The 23,297-nt window shown below is 36.4% G+C and overlaps 1 protein-coding gene across 1 annotated transcript; it reads left to right on the top strand.

The window, feature by feature from the left end:
- Positions 1-4,552: 4,552 nt before the first annotated feature.
- LOC137618841 (uncharacterized) lies at positions 4,553-9,948 on the top strand. The gene is made up of 3 exons (XM_068349052.1): positions 4,553-4,693; positions 5,171-5,279; positions 9,839-9,948. The coding sequence occupies exons 1-3, from the start codon at positions 4,553-4,555 to the stop codon at positions 9,946-9,948; spliced, it is 360 nt and encodes a 119-aa protein (XP_068205153.1).
- The last annotated feature ends 13,349 nt before the right edge of the window (positions 9,949-23,297 follow it).

The raw sequence follows: 23,297 nt of genomic DNA, 5'->3' as shown, positions 1-23,297 counted from the left end.
TGGAGAGAGAGAGAGATTGTTGTGGATAGAGGAGTGGACGCCTTGCTTCACAGAAGAAAGAATCCAGATATTTAGCAAAAAGACTTTCATTTATGATTGAATTATGAATCATAACTTTGTTTGTTTTATTTATACTAAAAAAAAAATATAAAATTCATAATAACATGATTTATTGATATTGTCTTTGTAGAAATACTAAGAAAAACTTTGAATGCCCGTATCTCAAAACTATAATTATTGACCTTCAAATTCAATAGTCTTCATTAGTTTTAAAGATTGAGTATTGAAATTTGGCATATAACTCAAAAAATATATTATAAATCAATGAATTGCAGCCATTTTTTCTTATTTTCGTTTTTTTTTTTTCTTAATTTTATCTCTGATTTTAGGGGTTAATTTTTACCATAATAAAAAATACATATTTGGCAGAATAATTACTTTTAGAAAAAAATTCTTCATATTATTGGAGGTGGATATCAGGTCTATATAGGATAGTAATCCCATATCTTAGTAATAATTATCAAGGGAGGGGATAAAATTTGAAAAACACTAATTTTCAGGATAAATCGCCATAGCGTCTTAAAACCGAAGAGGCAAAAATCCTATGCAGTTTGGAGATGTCCTAAATCACCTTATTAAGTTGTATGATTGTCAAAGTCCTGTCATTAAGAATTGGTATTAGCCTTCTGGCCCCTTAACTTTTGTTAATAAGATGAAAAATAATGATCAAAGGATAACTAGGTGGTCATTATGTCTGCAACCATATTGTATTAATGTAAAGCATATATAAGGTAAAGATAATGTAGTTGCAGATTATTTATCTCTGGCTGAATTGGTGGATTCAGCCCTGAAATAATCTTTTTTCGGGGGGAACTATGACCCATGTAGACGGATGATAAGACGTCGCAATATGGGTTTTCTTCATTTTTTACAAAAAGTTCGTTTGTAAGTACACCATACACAATTACCCTCTCAGGTGAGGGACTTGTCACCTCGAGCGCCCAAAGGCAACAAAACTCCCTTCGCTACCTAAATGCAATCTTGTACAACAATATAGTGAGATATAGGTTTTTGTGGAAATTTACATTATTTTTAAGAATTTACTTTTTATTTCACGTATTTTGTTATAATGTTTTACGGTGTCTGTTTAAGAGTGTTGTATGAACTATACGAGGTATGAACAAGGGCTTATGTAAGTTTTTTACCAGGTATTACATCATGTTTGTGAGAAATTATGCAATTCCTATATTTGCCAGGAGTTTACAAGGCTCTCGAAAACTCCAGAAATAGTTTTATCTTTTCTTTATTGTTCCGAAAATGAATGTGGGCGGAGTTAGCTGAGACGGGGTTGTCTTGCAAGTGAGGCTAGATCTTCTGTTGATAGAGATAGTTGGAAACTTAAGCGCTGCTGGGCACAGCCCCCTAGCTTCCCTATCCTTGACTTAGAAGGATTTGAAATATTTCAGTCAATATATATGCACCCCCAGGGATGCAAAGCAGCAGAAGAAAAGTAGCCTGTCCCTTTGTTAGAGTCAAGTTTGCATCTCTCTCTTAAGTGCCTAGAGTTTGTGTCCTCACCAAAGTGATTAAACTTATACCCAATATATATTGTGTCTAGTGTGTGCGAACGTTAATGAAAGTGTAAAGGTTGTTTCAAATTTATTGTGTTTTTGTGCCTGCTAGTATTATATATTTTTTTTTGTATCCAGCCCGGTAAGATTTATGTGAAAATTTGAAGTATATTTATTTTTGCTTAAAGTGTGATCCAAAACACGAAAGTTTATCAGTTACTTTTACATAAATTTCAATAACAGTTTAATCATTAGAGTGTTAAAGATTAAAAATTTTCATTAATAATGAAGATTAAAATTATATGTGTAAGATTTAATTACCTGTAGAACAAGTGATTGTATAATTTTCAGATTATTATATTCTCTGGTCTTAAGTGTAAGGATTTGTTCAGATTTAATATTTTGAGTCAAGTGATTGTATAGTTTTCATAAGTATCTTTTTTCTTGTCTTTGTCTAAGGTTTTGTTTAGATTTAATATTTCGAGTGATTCATTTTTGCTGTAAATTTTTTCAAAGTGTTTACATTTTTATAGAATGTATTTATTTTTGTAGAGTGTAGTATTTCGATCACCAGTGTTTTTTACAGAAAACTCTCATATTCCTGTACAAGAATCGAAGTAAGAGGTTGTTTTGAATAGTTCTTAATAATAATTACCCAGTTTATTTTGAGTGTAAGTAAGAGACCTTTGAGTATTCAGTGTTTTTATATATTGCCAACTAGGAGTTATATGATTTTCTCGAAGCTCAGCTATTATTCAAGAATAACAGATTTATGGATAAACGAAAATGTAAGTTTGGAACTCAGGAGGTTGTATAACTTTCCAGCCGTAATATATATAATATATATATAATTTTGGTGCCCAGACCACGACTATAATATGTATTTTTGGTGCCCAGACCCGGGACTATGATATATATTTTTGGTGCCCATACCCGGGACTATAATATATATTCTTGATACCCAGACCTTGGATCAAGCAAGTATAGTGTTGTTAGGATTCTCTGTATTGTTAGGATATATTCTGTTTGGAGAGGTATAAGATTTTTTTTAAAATACAAGATGGCACAGTTTAATATTCAAAATATTTTGGAAAAACCAAATGTTCCGCAATTTTCAGAATCTAATGTAACTAAAGCTCCGTGGCTCTCTATTTCAATGCCATGTATTGGCCAAAATCAAGTACCTAGCCTTAAAAGCATTGATAAACTCTGGAAAGTTGATGGAAGAAAATATTGTAATAGCTTGTGAACTGTTGGAGGAAGCTAAAGAAGAATTTATAGGGAAGCAAGGACCAGTTGACCTACAAACTGAAGGCATGAAAACAGAAAGGGATTTAAAGGCTGAGGTTTAACAAATTGTAGTGGAAGAGAATTTGATTAAATTGAAGATGATGACAATGAAAAGAAAGAGAGAGAGAAGAAGCACGAGATGCAAGGGAAATTGAAGAAAGAAAGGCAGAATGAGAAGAAAGAGAGAGAGGACGGGAAGAAAGAGAGGCAGAAGCAGCCAGAGAAGATCTCAAGATATCTGAGGAAAATGGAAGCAACATCAGAAGAAAAAGAATGAAGACACGACGAAAAGAGATAGAAGAAGCGAGATAAACAAGAGAATTGGAAATGTTGAATGTTCGTGCAAAGTTAGCAACGCACACAGAGATACTGCTTTGCCTGATCCCGTGTTTAATGTGACAAATGCCCAGAGATTATTTCTAAAGTTTGAAAAAGAGTTTCCTGATGAATTACTCTTTAATCATTTCAAGACAGTCGCATTGACGATGCAATGGCACGAAGATGAATGGTCTGTGTTATTACATAGTGTGCTATTTGTCAAAGGAGGCAGTGCTTATCTTTCCTTATCTTAGGACCAGAGGAAGGAGTATGAAGTGGAGAGGAGTGTACTGAAAGAGGATAAGATAACCACCGAAAATTATAATGGAAGGTTTCGAAGTTTGCGGAAGGACGAGATAATTATTTTCATGGATTACGCTTATAAGGTATAATGATGTTTTAAGAGATACATAGAGGCTGCTAAGGTGAAGAGATGGCTGATTTAGATGAATTGATAGTACTAGAACAATATCTACGAGGATTTCCTGAACATATTCAAACGTACTTGTGAGTAAGGGAAAGAAACTTGATAAAGCCACTTCGCTGAGTGAAGGTTATAATAATTTAAGTCGTAAACCCTTCCCGAGTATGAAGCTTCAAATGTCATTCCGACCAAGTGTCTAGTATTCGCCGAATCATGGAAACCATTTCAGTAATAACTATACGAACAAAATCAATAGCTACAGCAGAAGTAGAACTGGTGCTGTTTCAAAGCAGAATGTGATAGTACCACAGCAAAAATTGTAGGTTAATATTGTCTATTTTAACTGTGGCCTGAAAGGCAATATTATTAAGGAATGTTGGTCGAATCAACCGAAAGCAGTCGCCCAAGCAGTTAAGGATAATTCGACACCACAGAATGCGAAGACGAAGAAACAATTGGGAAAGGACGAGGAGAGAAATAAACAAGCTAATGTTTACACGGCGAACAAGACAAACCAAAAAAGCGAAGATGCCATTAAACCATATATTTATGAACGTATGTTAGCAGCAATAGACGGGAGTGAGCAAACCTGGGTCAAGATATTACGAGACTCAGGTTGAAACCATAGTATGGTGATACAAGTAGTACACCCATTGGTGGAACAGTCTCTCACAGGAAACTTGGTTATTTTGAAGGGCATAGGAGGTGAAGAGGTTACCTCTACTTGTAGTTTGAAATTGTCATGCGAATTTTTTACAGGTAATTTTGATTTTGTGGTAAAGGATTCATTGGCTGTCGAAGGAGTAAAAGTCCAGCTGGGTAATGAGGTTGGTTTACGCCGTTTGTGCCTTGTCCCATTGTAACGGAGAAACCATTGAACTATAGTCCTACGACTGTAATCGAGAAAGACTACCCATATCTATTTCCTAGTTGTGTGATGACTAGGAGTATGACGAAGAAAGTGGTTCAAAATGAAGAAAAAGAAACTGAAGAAGCGATGAACTTAGAGGATTTGTTTTCCGAAGAAGATTCCCTTGACAGTACGCAAGAGGAGAACTCCCGAGTAAGCCTGAGAGAAAAGGAGCAACAGGTGAATGAACAGGAAGAAAAGGGAGAAATGGACCTAGAATAAATAGAAAACTCAGTGCTAGAAGTAGAAAAAGTGAGTAGGAAAAGGCTGATAGGATTGGAATGGAAGGATGCAACGTTAACATAGTTATTGTACCATGTGTTGGATGAGACAGAGGAACTGCAGTCTCTCACCTGTTATTATCTTAAAGACTGGTTGCTTATGAGGAAGCATAGGCCCGCTAATATCCCTGGGAATGCCAAATGTGGATATACCGTCAGATATTGATTCCCACACCACTGAGAAGACATTTGATCGCTGTAGCGCACGAGACTGGACACTTAAGAACAAAGAAGACTATGGAAAATTCTATGAAACAATTTTTCTGGTCTGGCATGCATAATGATATGAGCCAGTTTTGATGCGCATGTCATGTTTGTTAGATGGCTGGTGAGCCAAATGAGTACATTGAGGAAGCTCCCTTATATCTGACTGAAGTACGAGGAAAACCCTTCAGCAAAGGACCGATTAAAATCTTGGCAGGCAAAAGGGAAGGATCGAGAGGAAACAGATGAAGACAATGTCAAGGATTTGAAGAAAAAAGTCGGTAAGAAAAGAATATTGTCCCTAGAAGGCATGAAAAATAGGAGTCAAGGAAAAACGAAGGAAAGGTTTGGATACGAAGAGTATGAACAAACAGGGCACGGTAGAACAGGTGTTGGTCTACTTATCAGTAATGAGATTCCCTTTCGCCAAACAGTTCTAAGAACCATTCCAGATTTTGGAGAAGAGCAGAATCCAGACCTACGTTATCGAGATACCTGGATAAAGGAAAAACCTAAAGAAGGCCATATTAACTTCGAAGCTGGATTTCAAAAAGGAATTCATTATCAAAGTGGATGCAATGGAAAATGGGATTGGAATTGTCTTATTGTAAGAGGATAAGGATAGAAGTCTTCACCCTGTTGGTTTTATGTCATCGAAATTAAAGAAGCATCATCTAGTCTACTCTTCAAATGAAAACGTACTGCTGGCACTGGTTGCAGCGATAAACAAGTTTGAAGTCTATGTGAAGAGACCACAGAATGAAGAGATTATCGTGTGCTTGGATTATATTCCTTTAACTTTTGTTAATAAGATGAAGAATAATAATCAAAGGTGAACTAGGTGGTTATTATGCCTGTGACCATATTGTATTAATGTAATCATATATCAGATAAAAATAACATAAATGCACATTATTTATCTCAGGCTAAATCGGTGGATTTAAGAATGAAATACAAAATATTTTTTTGGTAGAGCTATATCACGAAACTGGTTTAGTGTATAGTAAATATTTTATCTATGTATTTCATTTGTGTATTTAGCAGGTGTATAGCTAGCATGTAAGGTGAGCTTCTCGTGTAGGTATAAATAATTGTGTGTAAATTACGTAGCACTTTCGTCGTTTATTTTATTGTGTTTTACATTCAAGTTAGTATATGTAAATTCACATTATTTCTAAGATCTTACTTTTAATACCACATATTTTTTAATGAAGTCATACATAATCTGTTTAAGAGGGCTGTACAAACTATACGCGGTATGAACAATGGCATATGTAAATTTTCTATGAAGTATTGCGTCATGTATGTTAGAAATTACATAATTCTTATATTTGCCACGAGTTAGAAGGCTCTCAAAAACCCCTGAGATAGTTTTATCTTTTTTTTTTCTATTGTTCAAAGAATGAAGGTGTGTGGAGCTAGCTAAGAGGGGGTTGCATTGCAAGCGAAGTTATATCTCCCTTTGATAGAGATAGTTACAACTTTATTGTCGTTGGGCACAGCCCCCAAGCTTTTAGATCCCCTGACCTACAAGGATATAGAATTTTCAAGTTAAATATATGCTCCCCCAGGGATGCACAGAAGCAAAAGAAAACCATCTTGTCAGTCGTTAAGAGCCAAGTTTGCATATCTCTCTCAAGTATCTTGAGTATGTATCCTCACCAAAGTGATTAAGGTTATACCCAACATCTATCGTGTGTAGTGTGTTCGAGTGATAATGAAACTTTAACGGTTATTTGAAATTTATTGTGTTTTTGTATGTGTTGGTATTATATAAATTTCTTGTGTTCCAGTGAGATTTATGTGAAAACGTGAAGTCTATTCATTTTGGCTTGATGTGTGATCCAAAGCACGTTAGTTTATCAAATACTTTTACATAAATTTTAATAAGAGTGTATTCATTAGTGTTAAAGGTTAACTTTTTTCATTAATTATCATAATTGAATATTTGTGTAAAATTCAATTTCATGTGAAACAGGTGTGACGGGCCGAGAGAGGGTTGTGAACTCAAAGGCAGGATGCAATCAACTGAGTTGTTTATTAAGGAACACTCTCCTTTATATACCAAACCTCAAGGCAACAGGACATAACATGTTCGAGAGACAGACAATATTACAGAGCAAAACCGGAGACATGATCATTCAGGTTCTTTTTAGTGCGAGGGAAGAGCGCAGATACAAGCATAATATATACAAAATAATTATGTACAATTGTGTGACACACGGTTGGTACACAGGTGATTGTATAATTTTCAGTGTAATATTCCCTTGTCCTAGTGCAAGGTTTAGTTCGGATTCAATATTTCAAGTCATGTGATTAAATCATTTTCATAAGTATCTTTTTCTTGTCATAGTCGAAGATTTTGTTTAGATTTATTATTTTGAGTGATTTATTTTTGCCATAAATTTTTTCAAGGTGCAGTAATTTTTCAGAATTTATTTATTTTTGTAGAGTGTATCACTTCACTTACCAGTGTTTCTTACAGTACTCTCCCTTATCCCTATTCAAGAACCGAAGTAAGAGGTTGTTTTCAATCATTCTTAATTATAATTACCCAGTTTATTTTGAGTATACGTGAGAAACCTTTTGGTATTAAGCGTTTTTATATTTTGCTGACTGGGAGCTGTATAATTTTTATCAGAGCTCCGGTATTATTCAAATATGGCAGATTTATGTAAAAATTAATATGTGAGTTTGGAACTCAGGAGGTTGTAACTTGCCAGCTGTGATATATATAATAGATATTTTAGGTGCTAGGACCCGGGACTATGATATATAATTTTGGTGCTTAAACCCGGGATCAAGCCAGTCTGTTTTAAATATTTGTGATAAAAGGGTTGTGTTTTGAATAAAGCTTCAAACAGTATCGTGTTGATAGTATCCTGTGCATTGTTAGGATATATTTTTGGGGGGATATGCAAAATTTTTTTGTAAAGTACAAAATGGCATAGTTTATCATCCAAATGTTTTTGGAAAACACTAATGTTCAGGAATTTTCAGATGCTAATATAACAAAAGCTCAATGGCTCTTTATTTAATGCCATGTGGTGGCCATGCGACGAGAGGAATGATTAAAGTCCAAATCAAGTGTCTAGCCTTAGAAGCATTGATAAACTCTAGAAGGTTGTCGGAAGGAAATATTGTAACAGCTCGGGAACTGTTGGAGGAAGCTGAATAAGGATTTGCAGTGAAGCCTGGACTAGTTGACCCAAAAACTAAACGGCTAAAGGCATGAAGAGCAGAAAGGGATGTGGAGGCTGAGATTCGACAAGTTGCAGTAAAAAAAAAAAATTGCATAAAAGGAAGATGATGGCAGAATAGAAAAAAAAAGAGAAAGAAGAGAAGCAGGATAAGCGAAGCAAATGGAAGCAAGACGGAAGAAAAAGAGCAAAAACACGACGAAAAAAAGATCGAAGAAGCGTGATATGCAAGTGAATTGGTATCGTTGGATTCTCGTGCAAAGTTGGCAATGCAGACAGAGATGATCCCTGCTTTGCACGATACCGTGTTTAATTTTACGAACGGTCGGAGATTAATTCTAAAGTTCAAAGAAGAGTCTACCGATGAATTTTTCAATCATTTTGAAACAGTCGCACCGATGTGTCAATGCAGTAATTATCTTTCCTTATCTCAGGACCAGAGGAAGGGGTATGAAGAAGTGAAGAGGAGCGTGCTATAATGGGATCAGATGACCCCTCAATATTACGATGTTTGCAGGACAAAAAAATTACTTTCCAGGATTACACTTACAAGGTACGATGTTGTTTTAAGAGATGAATAGAGGCTGCTAACGTGAGGGAGATGGCTGATTTAGAAGAATTGATAGTACTAGAACAATATCTATGAGGAATTCCTGAACATATTGGAATGTACTTGAGAGAGAGAGGTGAAAAAATTGACATAAAGCCACTTCGCTGAGTGAAGATTATAATATTAGTTGTAAACCCACCTCGGGTATAAAGATTCAACTGTCGTTCCAACCAAGTGTCTAGTATTCACCAAACCATGGAGACCAGTTCAGTAATAACTAGGCAAAAAAGTTAAATAGAGCGAAAGTAGTACTGGTACTGTTCCAAAGCAGAATGTGATAGTACCACAACAACAATCATTGAATCGTCCTCTTTCAAGTATCGTGAAAATGTGCAGAAGGTTATTATTGTCTGTTTTAAATGTGGCCTGAGAGGCCAAATCAGTTAGGAATGTTGGTCGAACCAATCGAATGCAGTTGCCCAAGGGGTTAAGGATAATTTGACTTCACAGAATGCGAAGACGAAGAAACAATCGGGAAAGGATGAAGATGAAAATAAACGAGCTAATGTTTACACAACGAACAGAACAAACCCAAAAAGCGAGGATGCCACTAAACCATATATTTATATAGGCATAACAGCAGAATAGAAGGTTGTGAGCAAACTCCAGTCTATATTTAGCAAGACACAGGTTGCAACCATAGTAAGGTGATACGAGGAGTACACCCGTTGGTGGAACAGTCTCTCACAGGACACTTGGTTATTTTGAAGGGAATAGGAGGAGAAGGGGTTACCTTTATTTGTCGTTTGAAAATATCATGCTAGTTGGTTACAGGTAATTTTGATTCTGCAGGAAAGGATTGATTGGCTGTCGAAGCAGTAGAAGTCCTGCTGGGTAATGAGGTTGGTGGAGCGCCGTTTGTGCCTAGTCCTATTGAAGTATAGACTTACGACAGAACTCGAGAAGGACTACCCTTAACTGTTTCCTAGTTTTATGGAGACTAGGAGTATGACAAAGAAAGTGGCAAAAAAAAAAGAATAAGAAAAAGAAACAGAAAGAGTGATGAAGTTGGAAGATTTTTTTTCTGAAGAAGAAGATTCCCTTGATGGCACGCAAGAGGAGAACTCCCGAATAAGCCCGAGAGAAGAGGAGCAACAGGCGAATGAACAGGAAGAAAAGGAAGAAATGGACCTGGAATAAATAGAAAGCTTTGTGCAAGAAGTAGGACAAGTGTGTAGGAAAAGGCTGATAGGATTTGCAGTTTTTTATAATGTGGTGGATGAAACAGAGGCTCAGCAGTCTCCCACCTAAAAGATGGGCTGATTACTAGGAAGCATAGGCCCGCCAATATCTCTGGGAATGCCAATGAGGGATATACCACCAGATATGGATTCCCACACAGTTGTGAAGACAGGTGATCGGCGTAGTGCACGAGATGGAACACTAAGGAATAAGGAAGATGAAGGAGAAGTTTATGGAACACTTTTTCTTGCTTTGCATGCATAAGGAAGTGAGTCAGTTTTGCCGTGCATGTCACATCTATCAGATGTCTGGAAAGCCAAACGAGTACATCGAGGGAGAACTCTTACACCCCATTGAAAAACGAGAAAAACCCTTCAGCAAAGGACCGATTTAAATGTTGGCAGTAAAAGGGGAGAGGAAACATATGGAGAGAATGTCAAGGATTTGAGGAAAAGGAGCGGCGAGAAAACAATATTTTTCCTAGGTGTGGAAACGAGGAGTCCAGGAAAAACGAAGAAAAGTTCCGGATATGAAGAGTACAAACAGACAGGACATGGTAGGACAGGTATTGGTCTACTTATCGGTAAAACTTCCTCTTGCGAATGAGTTCCAAGAACAGTTCAAAATTTTGAAGAAGAGCACAGACCGGACCTATGATATCGAGATACCAGAAAAAAGAAAAAACCAGAGGAACATATTACATTTGAAATCGGATTTCAATAAGAGTTTCTTTATCCAAATGGATGCAACGGTTAATGGGATTGGAGTTGTCTTACTGCAGGAAGATAAGGAAGGAATTCTTCACCCCATTTGTTTTATATCGGTAAGAATATTCCATCTTGCCAACGAGTTCCAGGAACATTTCCAAGTTTTGGAGAAGAGCAGAGACCAGACCCACGTTATCAAGATAACAAGAAAAAAGAAAAATCTAAGGAAGGCCATAATAACTTTGAAACCAGATTTCAACAAGAAATCACTTATCTAAGGGGATGTAACGGATAATGGGCTTGTAGTTGTCTTATCGAGAGAAGATAAGGATGGAATAATTCACCCTCTTGGTTTTATGTCGTCAAAATTGAAGAAGCAGCACTGAACCTACATGACAATTGAAAATGAAGTGCTAGCTCTCATCGCAGAGAAAAAAAAGTTGGAAGTCTCTATCAATAGACCACAGAATGAGGAGATTATCGTGTACTCGGATCATAATCCTTTAACGTTTGTTAATAAGATGAAGAATAATAATCAAACGTTAACTAGGTGGTAATTATGTCTGCAACCGTATTGTATTAATGTAAAGCATGCATCAGATAAAGATAACATAGTTGCAAATTATTTATCTCAGGCATAATCGTTTGATTCAGAACTAAAATAGATTTTTTTTTTGGAAGAGCTATCTTATGAAGATGGTTTAAGGTATAGTATATATAATGCCTATGTATTTCATTTTGTGTATTTAGAAGGTGTATAGGTTAGTGTGAAAACGTAAAGTGTATTAATTTTGGCTCAATGTGTGATCGAAAACACGTTAGTTTATCAGTTAATTTTACTTAAATTTCAACAAGAGTTTAATCCTTAGAGTGTTAACGGTTAACTATTTTCATTAATTGTCCAGATCAAATATTTGTGTAAAATTTCATTTCCAGTTCAAACAAGTGATTGTATAATTTTTCAGAGTGTAATATTCTCTTTTCTTAGTCTAAGGTTTAGTTCAGAATTAATATTCTAAGTCCTCCTATTATATAATTTTCATGAGTACCTTTTTTTTTGTCTTAGTCTAAGGTTGTGTTCATAATTAGTATTTCGAGTGATTTTTTTGGGTTTAAATTTTTTCAAAGTATTGTAATTTTTATAAAATATACTTATTTTTGTAGAGTGAATTATTTCGACAAGCAGCGTTTCTTTCAGAAGTCTTTCGTATCCCTGTTGAATAATCAAAGATTGTTTTGAATCGTTCTTAATAATAATTATGCAGTTTATTTTGAGTGTACGTAAGAGACCTTTGGATATTCAGTGTTTTTATATATTGCCAACTGGAAGTTATATGATTTTTTCATAGTTGAGGTATTATTCAAGTATAACAGATTTTTGTAAGACTAACATGTGAATTTGGAACTCAGGAGGTTGTGTAACTTGCTAGTCATAATGTATATAATACATATATTTGGTGCCCAGACCGGGGATTATGATATATATTTTTGGTGCCCGGATCTGGGATCGAGCTAGTAGGTTTTAAATACAAGTAATAACAGGGCTATGTTTTGAATAAATGTTTTAACAGTATAGTGTTGATAGTATCTTGTGAATTGTAAGGATATACTTTGTTTTGGAAAAGTAAATTTCTTTTGTAAAGTACAAGATGGCATAGTCTAATATCCACAAATTTTTGGAAAACCCAAATGTTCAGGAATTGTCAGAAGCTAATATAACTAAGGCTCAGTGGCTCTCTATTATAATGCCATGTGGTGGCCATACGATGGATGGAATGATTAAAGCGCCAATCAAGTGCCTAGCCTTAGAAGCATTAATAAACAATGGAAAGTTGTCGGAAGAAAATATTGAAATATTTTGTGAACTGTTGGAGGAAGCTGAAGAAGAATTTGTATTGGAGCGAGGACCAGTTGACCCATAAACTGAAGGTATTAGAGCAGAATAGGATGAAGAGGTTGAGATTTGACAAATTATAGCGTTAGAGAATTTGTATAAATTGAAGATGATGGCAGAATGGGAAGCGGGAGAGAGAAAAGAAGCACGACAGGCGAGGGAAATGGAAGCTAGACGTGAAGAAAGAGAGGTTGAACGAGAAGAAAGATAGAGAGGATGAGAAGAAAGAGAGGCAAATGAAGCCCGGGAGGTTGCAAGATATGTGAGAGAAATGGAAGCAAGAAGAGAAATAAGAGTGCGAAGAGAGGATGTAAAAGAGATAGAAGTAGCGACACAGGCAAGGGAATTGGAACCGTTGAATGCTCGTGCAAAGTCAACAACGCAGAGAGAGATGATCTCTGCTTTGCACGATCCCGTGTTTAATGTGACGAATGCCCAGAAATTAATTCTAAGTTCAAAGAAGATGCTCCCAATGAATTCTCCAATCATTTTGAAACGGTTACATCGATGATGCAATGGCTCGAAGATAAATGGTGTGCGTTATTGCAGAGTGTGATCTTTGGGAAAGGAAGCAGTGATTATCTTTCCTTATCTCCGGACCAGAGGAAGGGGTATGAAGAAGTGAAGAGGAGCGTGCTAAAAGAGGATCAGATGACCTGTGAATATTATGAGAGGTTTCGAAGATTGTGGAAGGACGAGAAAATTACTTTTCTGGATTACTGTTATAATGTACAGCGATGTATTAAGAGAGGTATAGAGGCTGCTAACATGAGGGAGATGGCAGATTAAGAAGAAATGATAGTACTAGAACAATATCTACGAGGAATTCCTGAACATATTGGAATGTATTTGTGAGATGGAGAGGTGAAGAAACTTGATAATGCCACTTCGCCGAGTGAAGATTATATCAGTCGTAAACCGTCCTTGGGTATGAAGATACAACTTTCGTTACGACCAAGTGTCATGTATTTTCCTAAGCATGGAAACCTGTTCAGTAAAAACTATGTGAACAAGTTCAATAGTTACAGCGGAAGTAGCACTGGTACTGTTCCAAAGCAGAATACGATAGTACCACAGCAACAATCATTGAATCATCCTCCTTCAAGTATTGTGAAAGAGGTGCAGAAGGTTAATATTGTTTGGTTTTTATGTGGCAAGAGAGGCCATATCAGTAAGGAATGTTGGTTGAACCAACCGTAAGCAGTCGCCCAAGTGGTTAAAAATAATTCAACTTCATAGAATGCGAAGACGAAGAAACAATTGGGACAGGACGAAGAGGAAAATAAACCAGATAAAGTTTAAATGACGAACAGTACAAACCCAGAAAGTGTGGATGCCTTTAAATCGTATATTTATGAAGGTATGTTAGCAGAAATAGACGGTAGTGAGCAAACTCAGTCTAGATATTGTGAGACAGGTGCAACCATTGTTAGGTGATACGAGGACTACACCCATTAGGTGAACAATCTCTCACAGGAGACTTGGTTATTTAGAAGGGGATATAAAATACTTTTTTTCTCGCTATTTGTAAGTTAGAGGCACTTCAGGCTTGATTAAAACGGTTTGGAATATGAAGTTTGATTAAATTAGTAAGGCCTTGTCCTGCATGCCTTAAGTCTTAAATTTGGTTTTGTTATTTTCCTTTACTTTTAATTAATGTAAATTTTTTCTTGATAGAATATTTCTTGTTTAACAATTCAACAATGAAGCGTAAAGTCACCCATATGAAGAATTGTTTTCATAGTGGTAGGTCGGCATTATTGGAACCCTTAGAATATAAGACATTTGGTAGACCAGGGGCTGTTACAACCAACCTTATGACACTTGGCCTGATAACCGAACTTACTACCTATGGGCCTAGTATCACTATCTTGTTCATAGGTAGCCATGACTTAGATGTACCAGGAGATAACCCTATCCTGGTGAATAGTATTCACAAAAATATTCTAGGATTGGTAGAGAGTCTACGAACAATCAATAATTCAGATGTTTTTGTTATGTTAATAAAAATACGTAAACCCCATCTAGAACCTCTGCCGAAAACTATCAAAAGAGAAAAAACTGTTTAAACAAAAAATTGAAGCGAGATACAAGAGTTAGGGTGATCCCTACTTTATAATCAGAAGGTGATTTAGCCAGAGATGGGATTCATTTCCATCATAAAAGTTACAAAGCGTTGGCTCAACGTATTTGCATTGAGTATAACAAATATGTGAAAAGTAAAGGGTGGTAGAAGGTGAGTAGGATCGTGGTTACCCCGTCCTTCCCCTTCAGATTTAGGGCTGGGTTAAGTATGGGACAGGGCCTGCACATTCCACTACGCACGTATAATAAAATTTCTCCTTTTCATTGTTTAATTTGGGAGAAAATTATTGGGTGATTTGCTAATATTAACTTTTGAACCCAGTTATTATAGTTGGATGCATATTTATTATTTATTGAACATTTTAATATATTGTATTTGTATTGTCTGAGTTTAGTCTTGTCACAATGGAGTCGTTGAAGAGTAGACGTGGCGGTTATAAATTTGTTATTACACGTTTTATTGGGAAGATGACCGAAGTGATCGATTCAGCTGATGTTGATGCTATAACTTCCCTTAGGGATTCTATTTTAGATAATTTGAACAAAGTTCTTGCTTTGGATGAACAAATTTTGGATTTAGTTAAAGAAGAAGAAATGTCTGATGAAATGATAAATCAAGCTGAATATGCAAGAGACGTCCGTACACATATCGGCAAACTCAATAGCTCTATTACTAACAATTTGAAGTTACTAAATCCGCTAACGCAACCACCGCCACTACCTACAGCCAGTATTAGATTGCCCAAACTGGATCATCCGCATTACTCTGGAGATATATTGGAATGGAATTCATTCTGGGAACTATACGATGTGTCAATACACCAGTGGAAAGACTTGGAACAAATTCAGAAGTTTTCATATTTACGAACTTCGCTCACAGGAGAAGCTACAAAATTAATCTCGGGATTTAAATTTGAGGCCGCCAATTATCCACAAGCTGTAGCTCTTCTCCTATCTTCTTATGGAAAGAGAGATGAAATTAAGCATGTTCTGGTGAGAAGATTGCTAGAAATGGAGTCTCCTGCTGCCAATTCTGAATCATTGAAAATTTTCAGAGCTAATTTTGAATGCTCAATAAGATTGCTGGAAAGTGAAAGGCTGGAATTAAATGAGCTTTATGTTATTTTGCTCTATACCAAATTGCCTCAAAGCGTGAGTGAGACTATGAAGCGTAGGTGTGGAGATGATTGGTTGGTATTAGACACCTTTAAGAAATATCTAGAAGAGGAGATTAGCAATCTAAGAACTTTTGTTTCAACTGATGTGAATAAAACTGAAACACTGTCGTCAATATCTACATTCACGGTAAATCAATCCCAAGTTGTTAGACAGAAAACCAAGAGAAAGGTGAATAAGTCCAGTTATCAGCAATCCACAAGATGTGCTCTTTGTGATAAAGAACATTGGTGGACACAGTGCAAAACTTACGCAACCAGATATGAAAAGTTGAATCACATCAGAGCTTTGCAGTTATGTTTTGTGTGCGCTTCTAAGAAGCATTCTAGTGTGGAGTGTGACAAATCAAGTTGCAATAATGGGTGTAAGATGAGACATCATTGCATCTTGTGTGATAGAGACCAAACAGAAAAGCAAAGCAAGAATAAACAAAGTGGTGTACAAGTAGGAACGCTATCAGTAAATGAGCAGGACAAACCAAATAAGTCAGGTAAGCAATCCATATTACCAACAGCAACAATTCCCCTGAAAGGGAAGAAAGGTCGAATGGTACGACTTAGAGGGCTGTTGGATACTTGTGCCGAGAGGAGATTCATTAAAAGATTGGCTCTAAAGAGAGTGCAATATAGGTCCAAAGGAGTTGAAAAGATAGCCTTGAGAGGTTATCTAGCTAGTAAACCTGTTCATGAATACGAGTTGATAAGCATCGCCATACCGCATAAAGGTAAGTTGATAATAATGGACTGCATAGTGGTGGATGAGCTGCCAGAATATGCGAAGAAATTCGAAGTTAAGAGAATTTTAAAGTCGTTATGTAAAACTACGATCAGCTCGACTGATAAAGATTTTGATTTGCCTGTTGAGAATCAATCAACTATTGAATTGTTGATAGGGGTTGATAATGTTTATAATAATTGGCATCCAGGGTTTAAAAGGGTTAGAAACTTAATATTGTTGCCGACCATATTCGGTTATGTGGTGTCAGGCACATGTAGTGCTCCCCCCTCTAGGGAGACTCAAGTGACAATTTTGAAGCTAGCTGTACAAACTGAAAAAAATTGAAGCTACTCATATTGAATGCTCAATAAGATCGCCGGAAAGTGAAAGGCTGGAATTGAATGAGCTTTATGTTATTTTGCTCTATACCAAATTGCCTCAAAGCGTGAGTGAGACTGTGAAGCGTAGGTGGGGAGATGATTGGTTGGTATTAGACACCTTTAAGAAATATCTAGAAGAGGAGATTAGCAATCTAAGAACTTTTGTTTCAACTGATGTGAATAAAACTGAAACACTGTCGTCAATATTTACATTCACGGTAAATCAATCCCAAGTTGTTAGACAGAAAACCAAGCGAAATGTGAATAAGTCCAGTTATCAGCAATCCACAAGATGTGCTCTTTGTGATAAAGAACATTGGTGGACACAGTGCAAAACTTACGCAACCAGAGATGAAAAGTTGAATCGCATCAGAGCTTTGCAGTTATGTTTTATGTGCGCTTCTAATAAGCATTTTAGTGTGGACTGTGATAAATCGAGTTGCAATAATATGCTGCCAGAATATGCGAAGAAATTCGACGTTAAGAGAATTTTAAAGTCGTTATGTAAAACTAAGATCAGCTTGGCTGATAAAGATTTTGATTTGCCTGTTGAGAATCAATCAACTATTGAATTGTTGATAGGGGTTGATAATGTTTATAATAATTGGCATCCAGGGTTTAAAAGGGTTAGAAACTTAACATTGTTGCCGACCATATTCGGTTATGTGGTGTCAGGCACATGTAGTGCTCCCCCCACTAGGGAGACTCAAGTGACAATTTTGAAGCTAGCTGTACAAACTGAAAAAAAATTGAAGCTACTCATAATGAAAATCCCAAGACTGATCTGGACGCATTGTGGAGTTTGGACAGACTGGGAATAGATTGCAGTGAGTTGCGAGAACAAGACCAGAGGGTCTTAAAGGACTTCGAGAGCACTATAACCTATTCTGAAATTAATAAACAGTATGTTGTGGCGTTGCCGTGGAGAACCAATAGATTCAGATTGAAGACAAATTTTGGTTTAGCCATGAGTAGACTTCGACAGCAGAGCATCAAGTTTCAGAAGGATGTGGATTACTTGGATCATTATCAGAAAATCTTGCAAGAGCAAGAAGATAGAGGATTCATTGAGAAGGAGATCTATAATAAATCTGATATGGATTGTCATTACTTGGTACATCATGGAGTGCTTAAAGACAGTGCCACTACTCCAATAATAGTGTTTGATTGCTCATCAAAACAAGGTAAAAATGGATTAAGCCTGAATGATTGTCTATGGACTGGACCACACGTAACGGCTGATCTACTCAGAGTCCTGCTGCATTTTAGAACTAACACTTTTGCTTGCATTAGGGATATTGAGAAGGCATTTTTAATGGTACAGTTATGTGAAGAAGATCACAATTATACGCGTTTTTTATGGTTGGAAAATCTAACAGATCCCAATAGTAAATTAATAGTATACAGATGTAGAGTAGTATTATTTGGAGCTACATGTTCACCTTTTTTTCTAAATGCAACCATCAAGCATCACTTGTCCACTGTGGTCTTGTGGTTACCCCGGTCCAATACAGTAGATGTAGTGGAATGATTGAAGAAAGGATTGTACGTAGATAATTTGCAATTTACGGCTAATAGTGAATCTGAGTTGATGGATTTATACTTTAATGCCAACAAAATATTTGCTCAGGCTCACTTATATTTGAAGGAGAGGGTTAGCAATAGCGAGTCTATACAAACTATTGCTGCTGCTTATCAAATTGAAGCCAAACAAAAACAAATTCATAAAGTATTGGGATTGAATTGGGATATAATTAAAGACGTTTTAACTATCAATCCAACTCATATTAATAGATCGAGTCAAACAAAGAGAGAGATTCTCAGTACCGTTGCCCAAATATATGATCCATTGGGATTGCTTCTCCCTGTTATTATGAAAGCAAGGATATTTTTGCAGAAATTGTGGAAGCAACATCTGGATTGGGACGAACAGCTCACCAACCTGCTACAAGAGGAATGGAGTGAAATATGCAAGGACTTGGAGAAGTGTTTTGAAATATCTTTTCCTAGGAGTGCTAGCCTAGGAACTGGTGATACCTTACACATATTCTGCGATGCTAGCGAAACTTCATATGGTTGTATGGCCTAAAGAGCAAATGGTGAAAGCTCTAATATAATTTTAGCAAAGAGCAGAGTGGCGCCCATCAAGGAATTGACAATTCCGAAATTGGAACTAATGGCATTGATGCTAGGAGCAAGAATGACAACATTTATTATTGACTCCTTTGATGAGAAGGAATTTAAACAATTATATGTCTGGTCAGACAGTAAAGTCACCCTTAGCTGGATTGTGTCCAGTAATGTTCTGCCTGTGTTTGTGAAAAACAGAGTAATTGAGATTAACTCTTTGATTCCGGGGTCAGTCCTGTCTTACGTACCGTCATCTGAAAATCCCAGTGATTGGTTGACACGGGGAAAGAGTGCTAAGGTGTTAGCAAAGAACTCCTTTTGGTGGGAGGGACCTCCTTGGATAAAAAATCACACTCTGCCAATTGATAGGTCATGGGTTGGGTGTACACATATACAGGGTGAACTAGACATTGTGGTCAATGTTGTAGGGGACATAGATGCAACACGCCTGCTGGATTGGGAAAGATTCAGCAGAGCTGACAAGGTCTTTAAGACCCTAACTTGGATAATGCGATTTGTAAAGAATTGCAAACTATCAACTAATGACAGAAAAACTGGTAGTTTGACTCAGGAAGAGTTACAAGAAGGAAAGGTCAAAACAATTGTTCTCGTGCAGAGAGAGTACTTTCCAGAAGAATATAAAGCCCTGAAGAGGGAGGAAACAAACCCAAAATTGACATTAATTCGCCAGTTGAATTTGTTTTTGGATAATAATGTAATGAGATGTAGAGGCAGGTTGGAACACGCGACACTGCCTGAAGAAGTCAAATTTCCTACTTTACTGCCAAAGGGTTGTGTTCTGAGTAAGTTGTTAATGAGACGACATCATGTGATGCAAGCATACATGAGGATGAACGCTACTGTAGCTAGTGTAAGACAGGAGTTCTGGATACCACAGCTGCGACAACTGGTCAAGGGCGTGTTACATCATTGCATGATCTGTAAGAAAGTTCAAGGAAAACCATATAGAACTAATATAATGCCCCCATTACCGGAATTCCGGGTACAACGGAAACAACCTTTTAGTGTTACGGGGGTGGATTACACTGGGGCGTTATGGATAAAGGAAGGGAAGCAAGTTCCGGAGAAGGTGTATGTCATACTATTTACATGCCCGATCACTAGGGGTATACATCTGGAAGTAGTGAGAAATCAGTCCGCTGACTCATTCCTCATGGCCTTCCGGAAGTTTAGCAGCCGTAAAGGCTTTCCTTCACTAATGTTGAGTGACAACGCCACTACTTTCGTAGCAGCATCTGAATATCTGAAAACAATGGCAGACAGCCCCCTTTTTCAAAACCATCCGGAGAAAATAGAGTGTAAGGGAAAATTTATACCAGCAAGAGCACCTTGGTTTGGTGCAATCTGGGAGAGATTGATCGGACTATTGAAAACTTGTATGAAGAAGGTAATCGGTCGAGCTCTTCTCAGTTATGATGAATTATCCTGCATTTTGGGGGAATTAGAATCCATCATAAATGACAGGCCACTAAGCTACACATCGGGGGACCTTGATCAGAAGGAGATTTTAACTCCTAATCACCTGATCTAGGGTAGAAAATTAAGATCCTTTCCCAAGGAAACTATTAATTGGGAGGAGGTATCTGAAGACCCATTGTATAGTAAAACTGAAAATGTAGAAAGGAGATTCCTTTACATATCCAAATTGTGTGATCAGTTATGGAAAAGATGGGAACATGAATATTTGATTTCTTTAAGAGAGACTCATCGAATTGGAGTCCAACATAATTCTTGGCCCAAAATAGGAGATGTCGTCCTCGTACATGATGAAGAGCCAAGAAACAAATGGAAGTTGGGTCAGGTGATTCAGGTGCATGTGGGGTCTAACAATGTAGTTAGGGTAGCTACCCTCAAAACTTCCCATGGCCAGATCATGCGTCCCATTGTGAAGTTGTACCCGTTAGAGTTATGGCAAGTAGTTGAGACTCCTGATCCTGCCAAAATTCCTGAAGTGAGTACCGGACCATCCAGGAAGGCTGCTCGGGTGGCTGCAGAAACTAGAAAAGATTTGGTTCAAAAGGGACTGTTGTAAATACTTGTATATTTTAACTTTTTGTGGCGGGGAATATGTCGTTACTTACAATAACGACATGGAAAATCAATGGTTATTGAATATCCATGTTCATGTTGTATATGGAAAATGTTCCTTTATATTACATTGCGTTAAGTGGAAATGTGCAGGTTTGTGTACAAATGAATGTTTTATTTATATTTAATTGTAATAAGCATTGTTACCAAGGAATATTGTCTTGTGAATAGTTGTATAATTGGTTAACAATGCGATGTAAGTTGTTTGATAGTTTCGTTCGGCTTGTGTTGGATTGTTGGTTTCGTTCGTTTTGTTGTTTCTTTTGTCGTGAGCGAACGAGGCGGAAGTCGTGGCTTTGGGAGAGAGAGCGAACGTATTATTTTCACGACAGAGGCAGCAGAGGTAACAGCCACAGTTGCTGCCCGTCACTTCTCAACGTACGTAGCGTGGTTTGGAGAACTTAATCACAGTGAAGAGAATTTCACTTTGATTAACAATGCCGTTTCTTCCCATCATTTAATGAAGTGGATGAAGTGGTCAACTGTTGTTTGGATGAGTATTATATACTATTTAATTTCCTTGAATGGGATAAATCGCTAGGGATATGCATAGCTGTGCGTGGGATTCCGTGACTGGGTAAAATTAAGTATATATTAATAGTATCGTGGTTTACCCGTGCCTATTGTAATCCGAACTCGGCAAGAACTTCATATGAAACTAGTAAGTAATAATTGGGGGGAAAAGGCACAATAGAATATAGTATGTCCATTTGTTTTTGTAACACAACGCAATGAATTCTTTATGTAGAGAAAGGGTCTTGAGTTCTCTTAAACGAATCTGGTAATTAGTAATTAGTAATTTCTGTAATTGACTGAAGTCATTATATGTTGTTGCTTGTTTGACCCTAATAAGTAACGATATATATATATATATATATATATATATATATATATATATATATATATATATATATATATATGTATATATATATATATGTGTGTGTGTGTGTGTTTGTGTGCGTGTGAGGGTCTGTGTTTCATCATCATCATCATCATCATCATCATCAATTATTGCAAGCCAAAGTACTCCAACTGTTATGTGCTTGAACAGAAGTTTGTATAAGCTCTTTCTATGCCAATCTATATCAGCAAATATTCTTAGCTCCTCAAACCCTTGTCAAATCTTAATTCCCCTTCTTAGTTTCGAGTCTACAGTGACCCATTCTATTATTACTCTTGTACATTTTTTATCTGTCATTCAATCAATCCACTCAAAATTAATGTATTTTTTGGCTACAAAGACAAACTGCAGACCTTCATGAGGTCCAACATCATTTATAAATTCAAGTGCCCGGGATGTCCCGGTATCTATGTTGGATCTTGCCGAAGGTTGTTGCAGGTGAGATACTGTAGCCATATGGGATACAGCTTCAGAACTGGTCAGAGACTTGGTAACCCAGAATTTTCTAATATAAGGAATCATGCCGCCATTTGCAGAACCCAAGTAAACAAAAAACATTTTTCAATTATTGATGGGACAAAACATAGCGAATTTTTAACTACCCTTGAATCATTATACATTAAACGCCTCGTTCCTTCTTTAAACTCTAACGCCTCCGCTTCTTCTCTTTTCTTAGCATAACTGAAGTCGTAGATGGGTAACAATTCTTACTCATTCGTTCTTCGCCTTTTCCTATGGATGGCTTGGTGAGCACTGGTTCTCTTATGTTTCAATGTTTTAGTTTTTCATGATTTTCTGTTATAAAATCAATAATGTTTTAATATTCTTTTACTATTTTGTTTTAAATTATTGTATAAATTTTAAGAATTTTATGTTTATATCTTTTACAGATTGATAATGAACATCGCATTGTTCGAAACGTTTCCTAAATAAATTATGGCCTTTTTACTGATGTGTTTTGGACCCTGCTGCACACCATATATATGATCTTCACCTGGAATCCTATATATATATATATATATATATATATATATATATATATATATATATATATATATATATATATATATATATATATATGTACGAATATATATACATATACATATATATATATATATATATATATATATATATATATATATATATATATATATATATATATATATATATGTACGAATATATATACATATACATATATATATATATAT

Source organism: Palaemon carinicauda, chromosome 2, assembly GCF_036898095.1.
Source record: "Palaemon carinicauda isolate YSFRI2023 chromosome 2, ASM3689809v2, whole genome shotgun sequence".
NCBI classification, from domain to species: Eukaryota; Metazoa; Arthropoda; class Malacostraca; order Decapoda; family Palaemonidae; genus Palaemon; species Palaemon carinicauda.
This window is presented reverse-complemented; position numbering and strand designations above follow the sequence as displayed.

Coding starts and splice junctions, on each gene's coding strand:
- LOC137618841 (XM_068349052.1), top strand. CDS start 4,553: ATGACGAAGAAAGTGGTTCAAAATGAAGAAAAAGAAACTGAAGAAGCG. Junction 4,694..5,170: donor TGAGAGAAAAGGAGCAACAG/GTGAATGAACAG, acceptor ATCTGACTGAAG/TACGAGGAAAACCCTTCAGC. Junction 5,280..9,838: donor GGATTTGAAGAAAAAAGTCG/GTAAGAAAAGAA, acceptor TTTTTTCTGAAG/AAGAAGATTCCCTTGATGGC.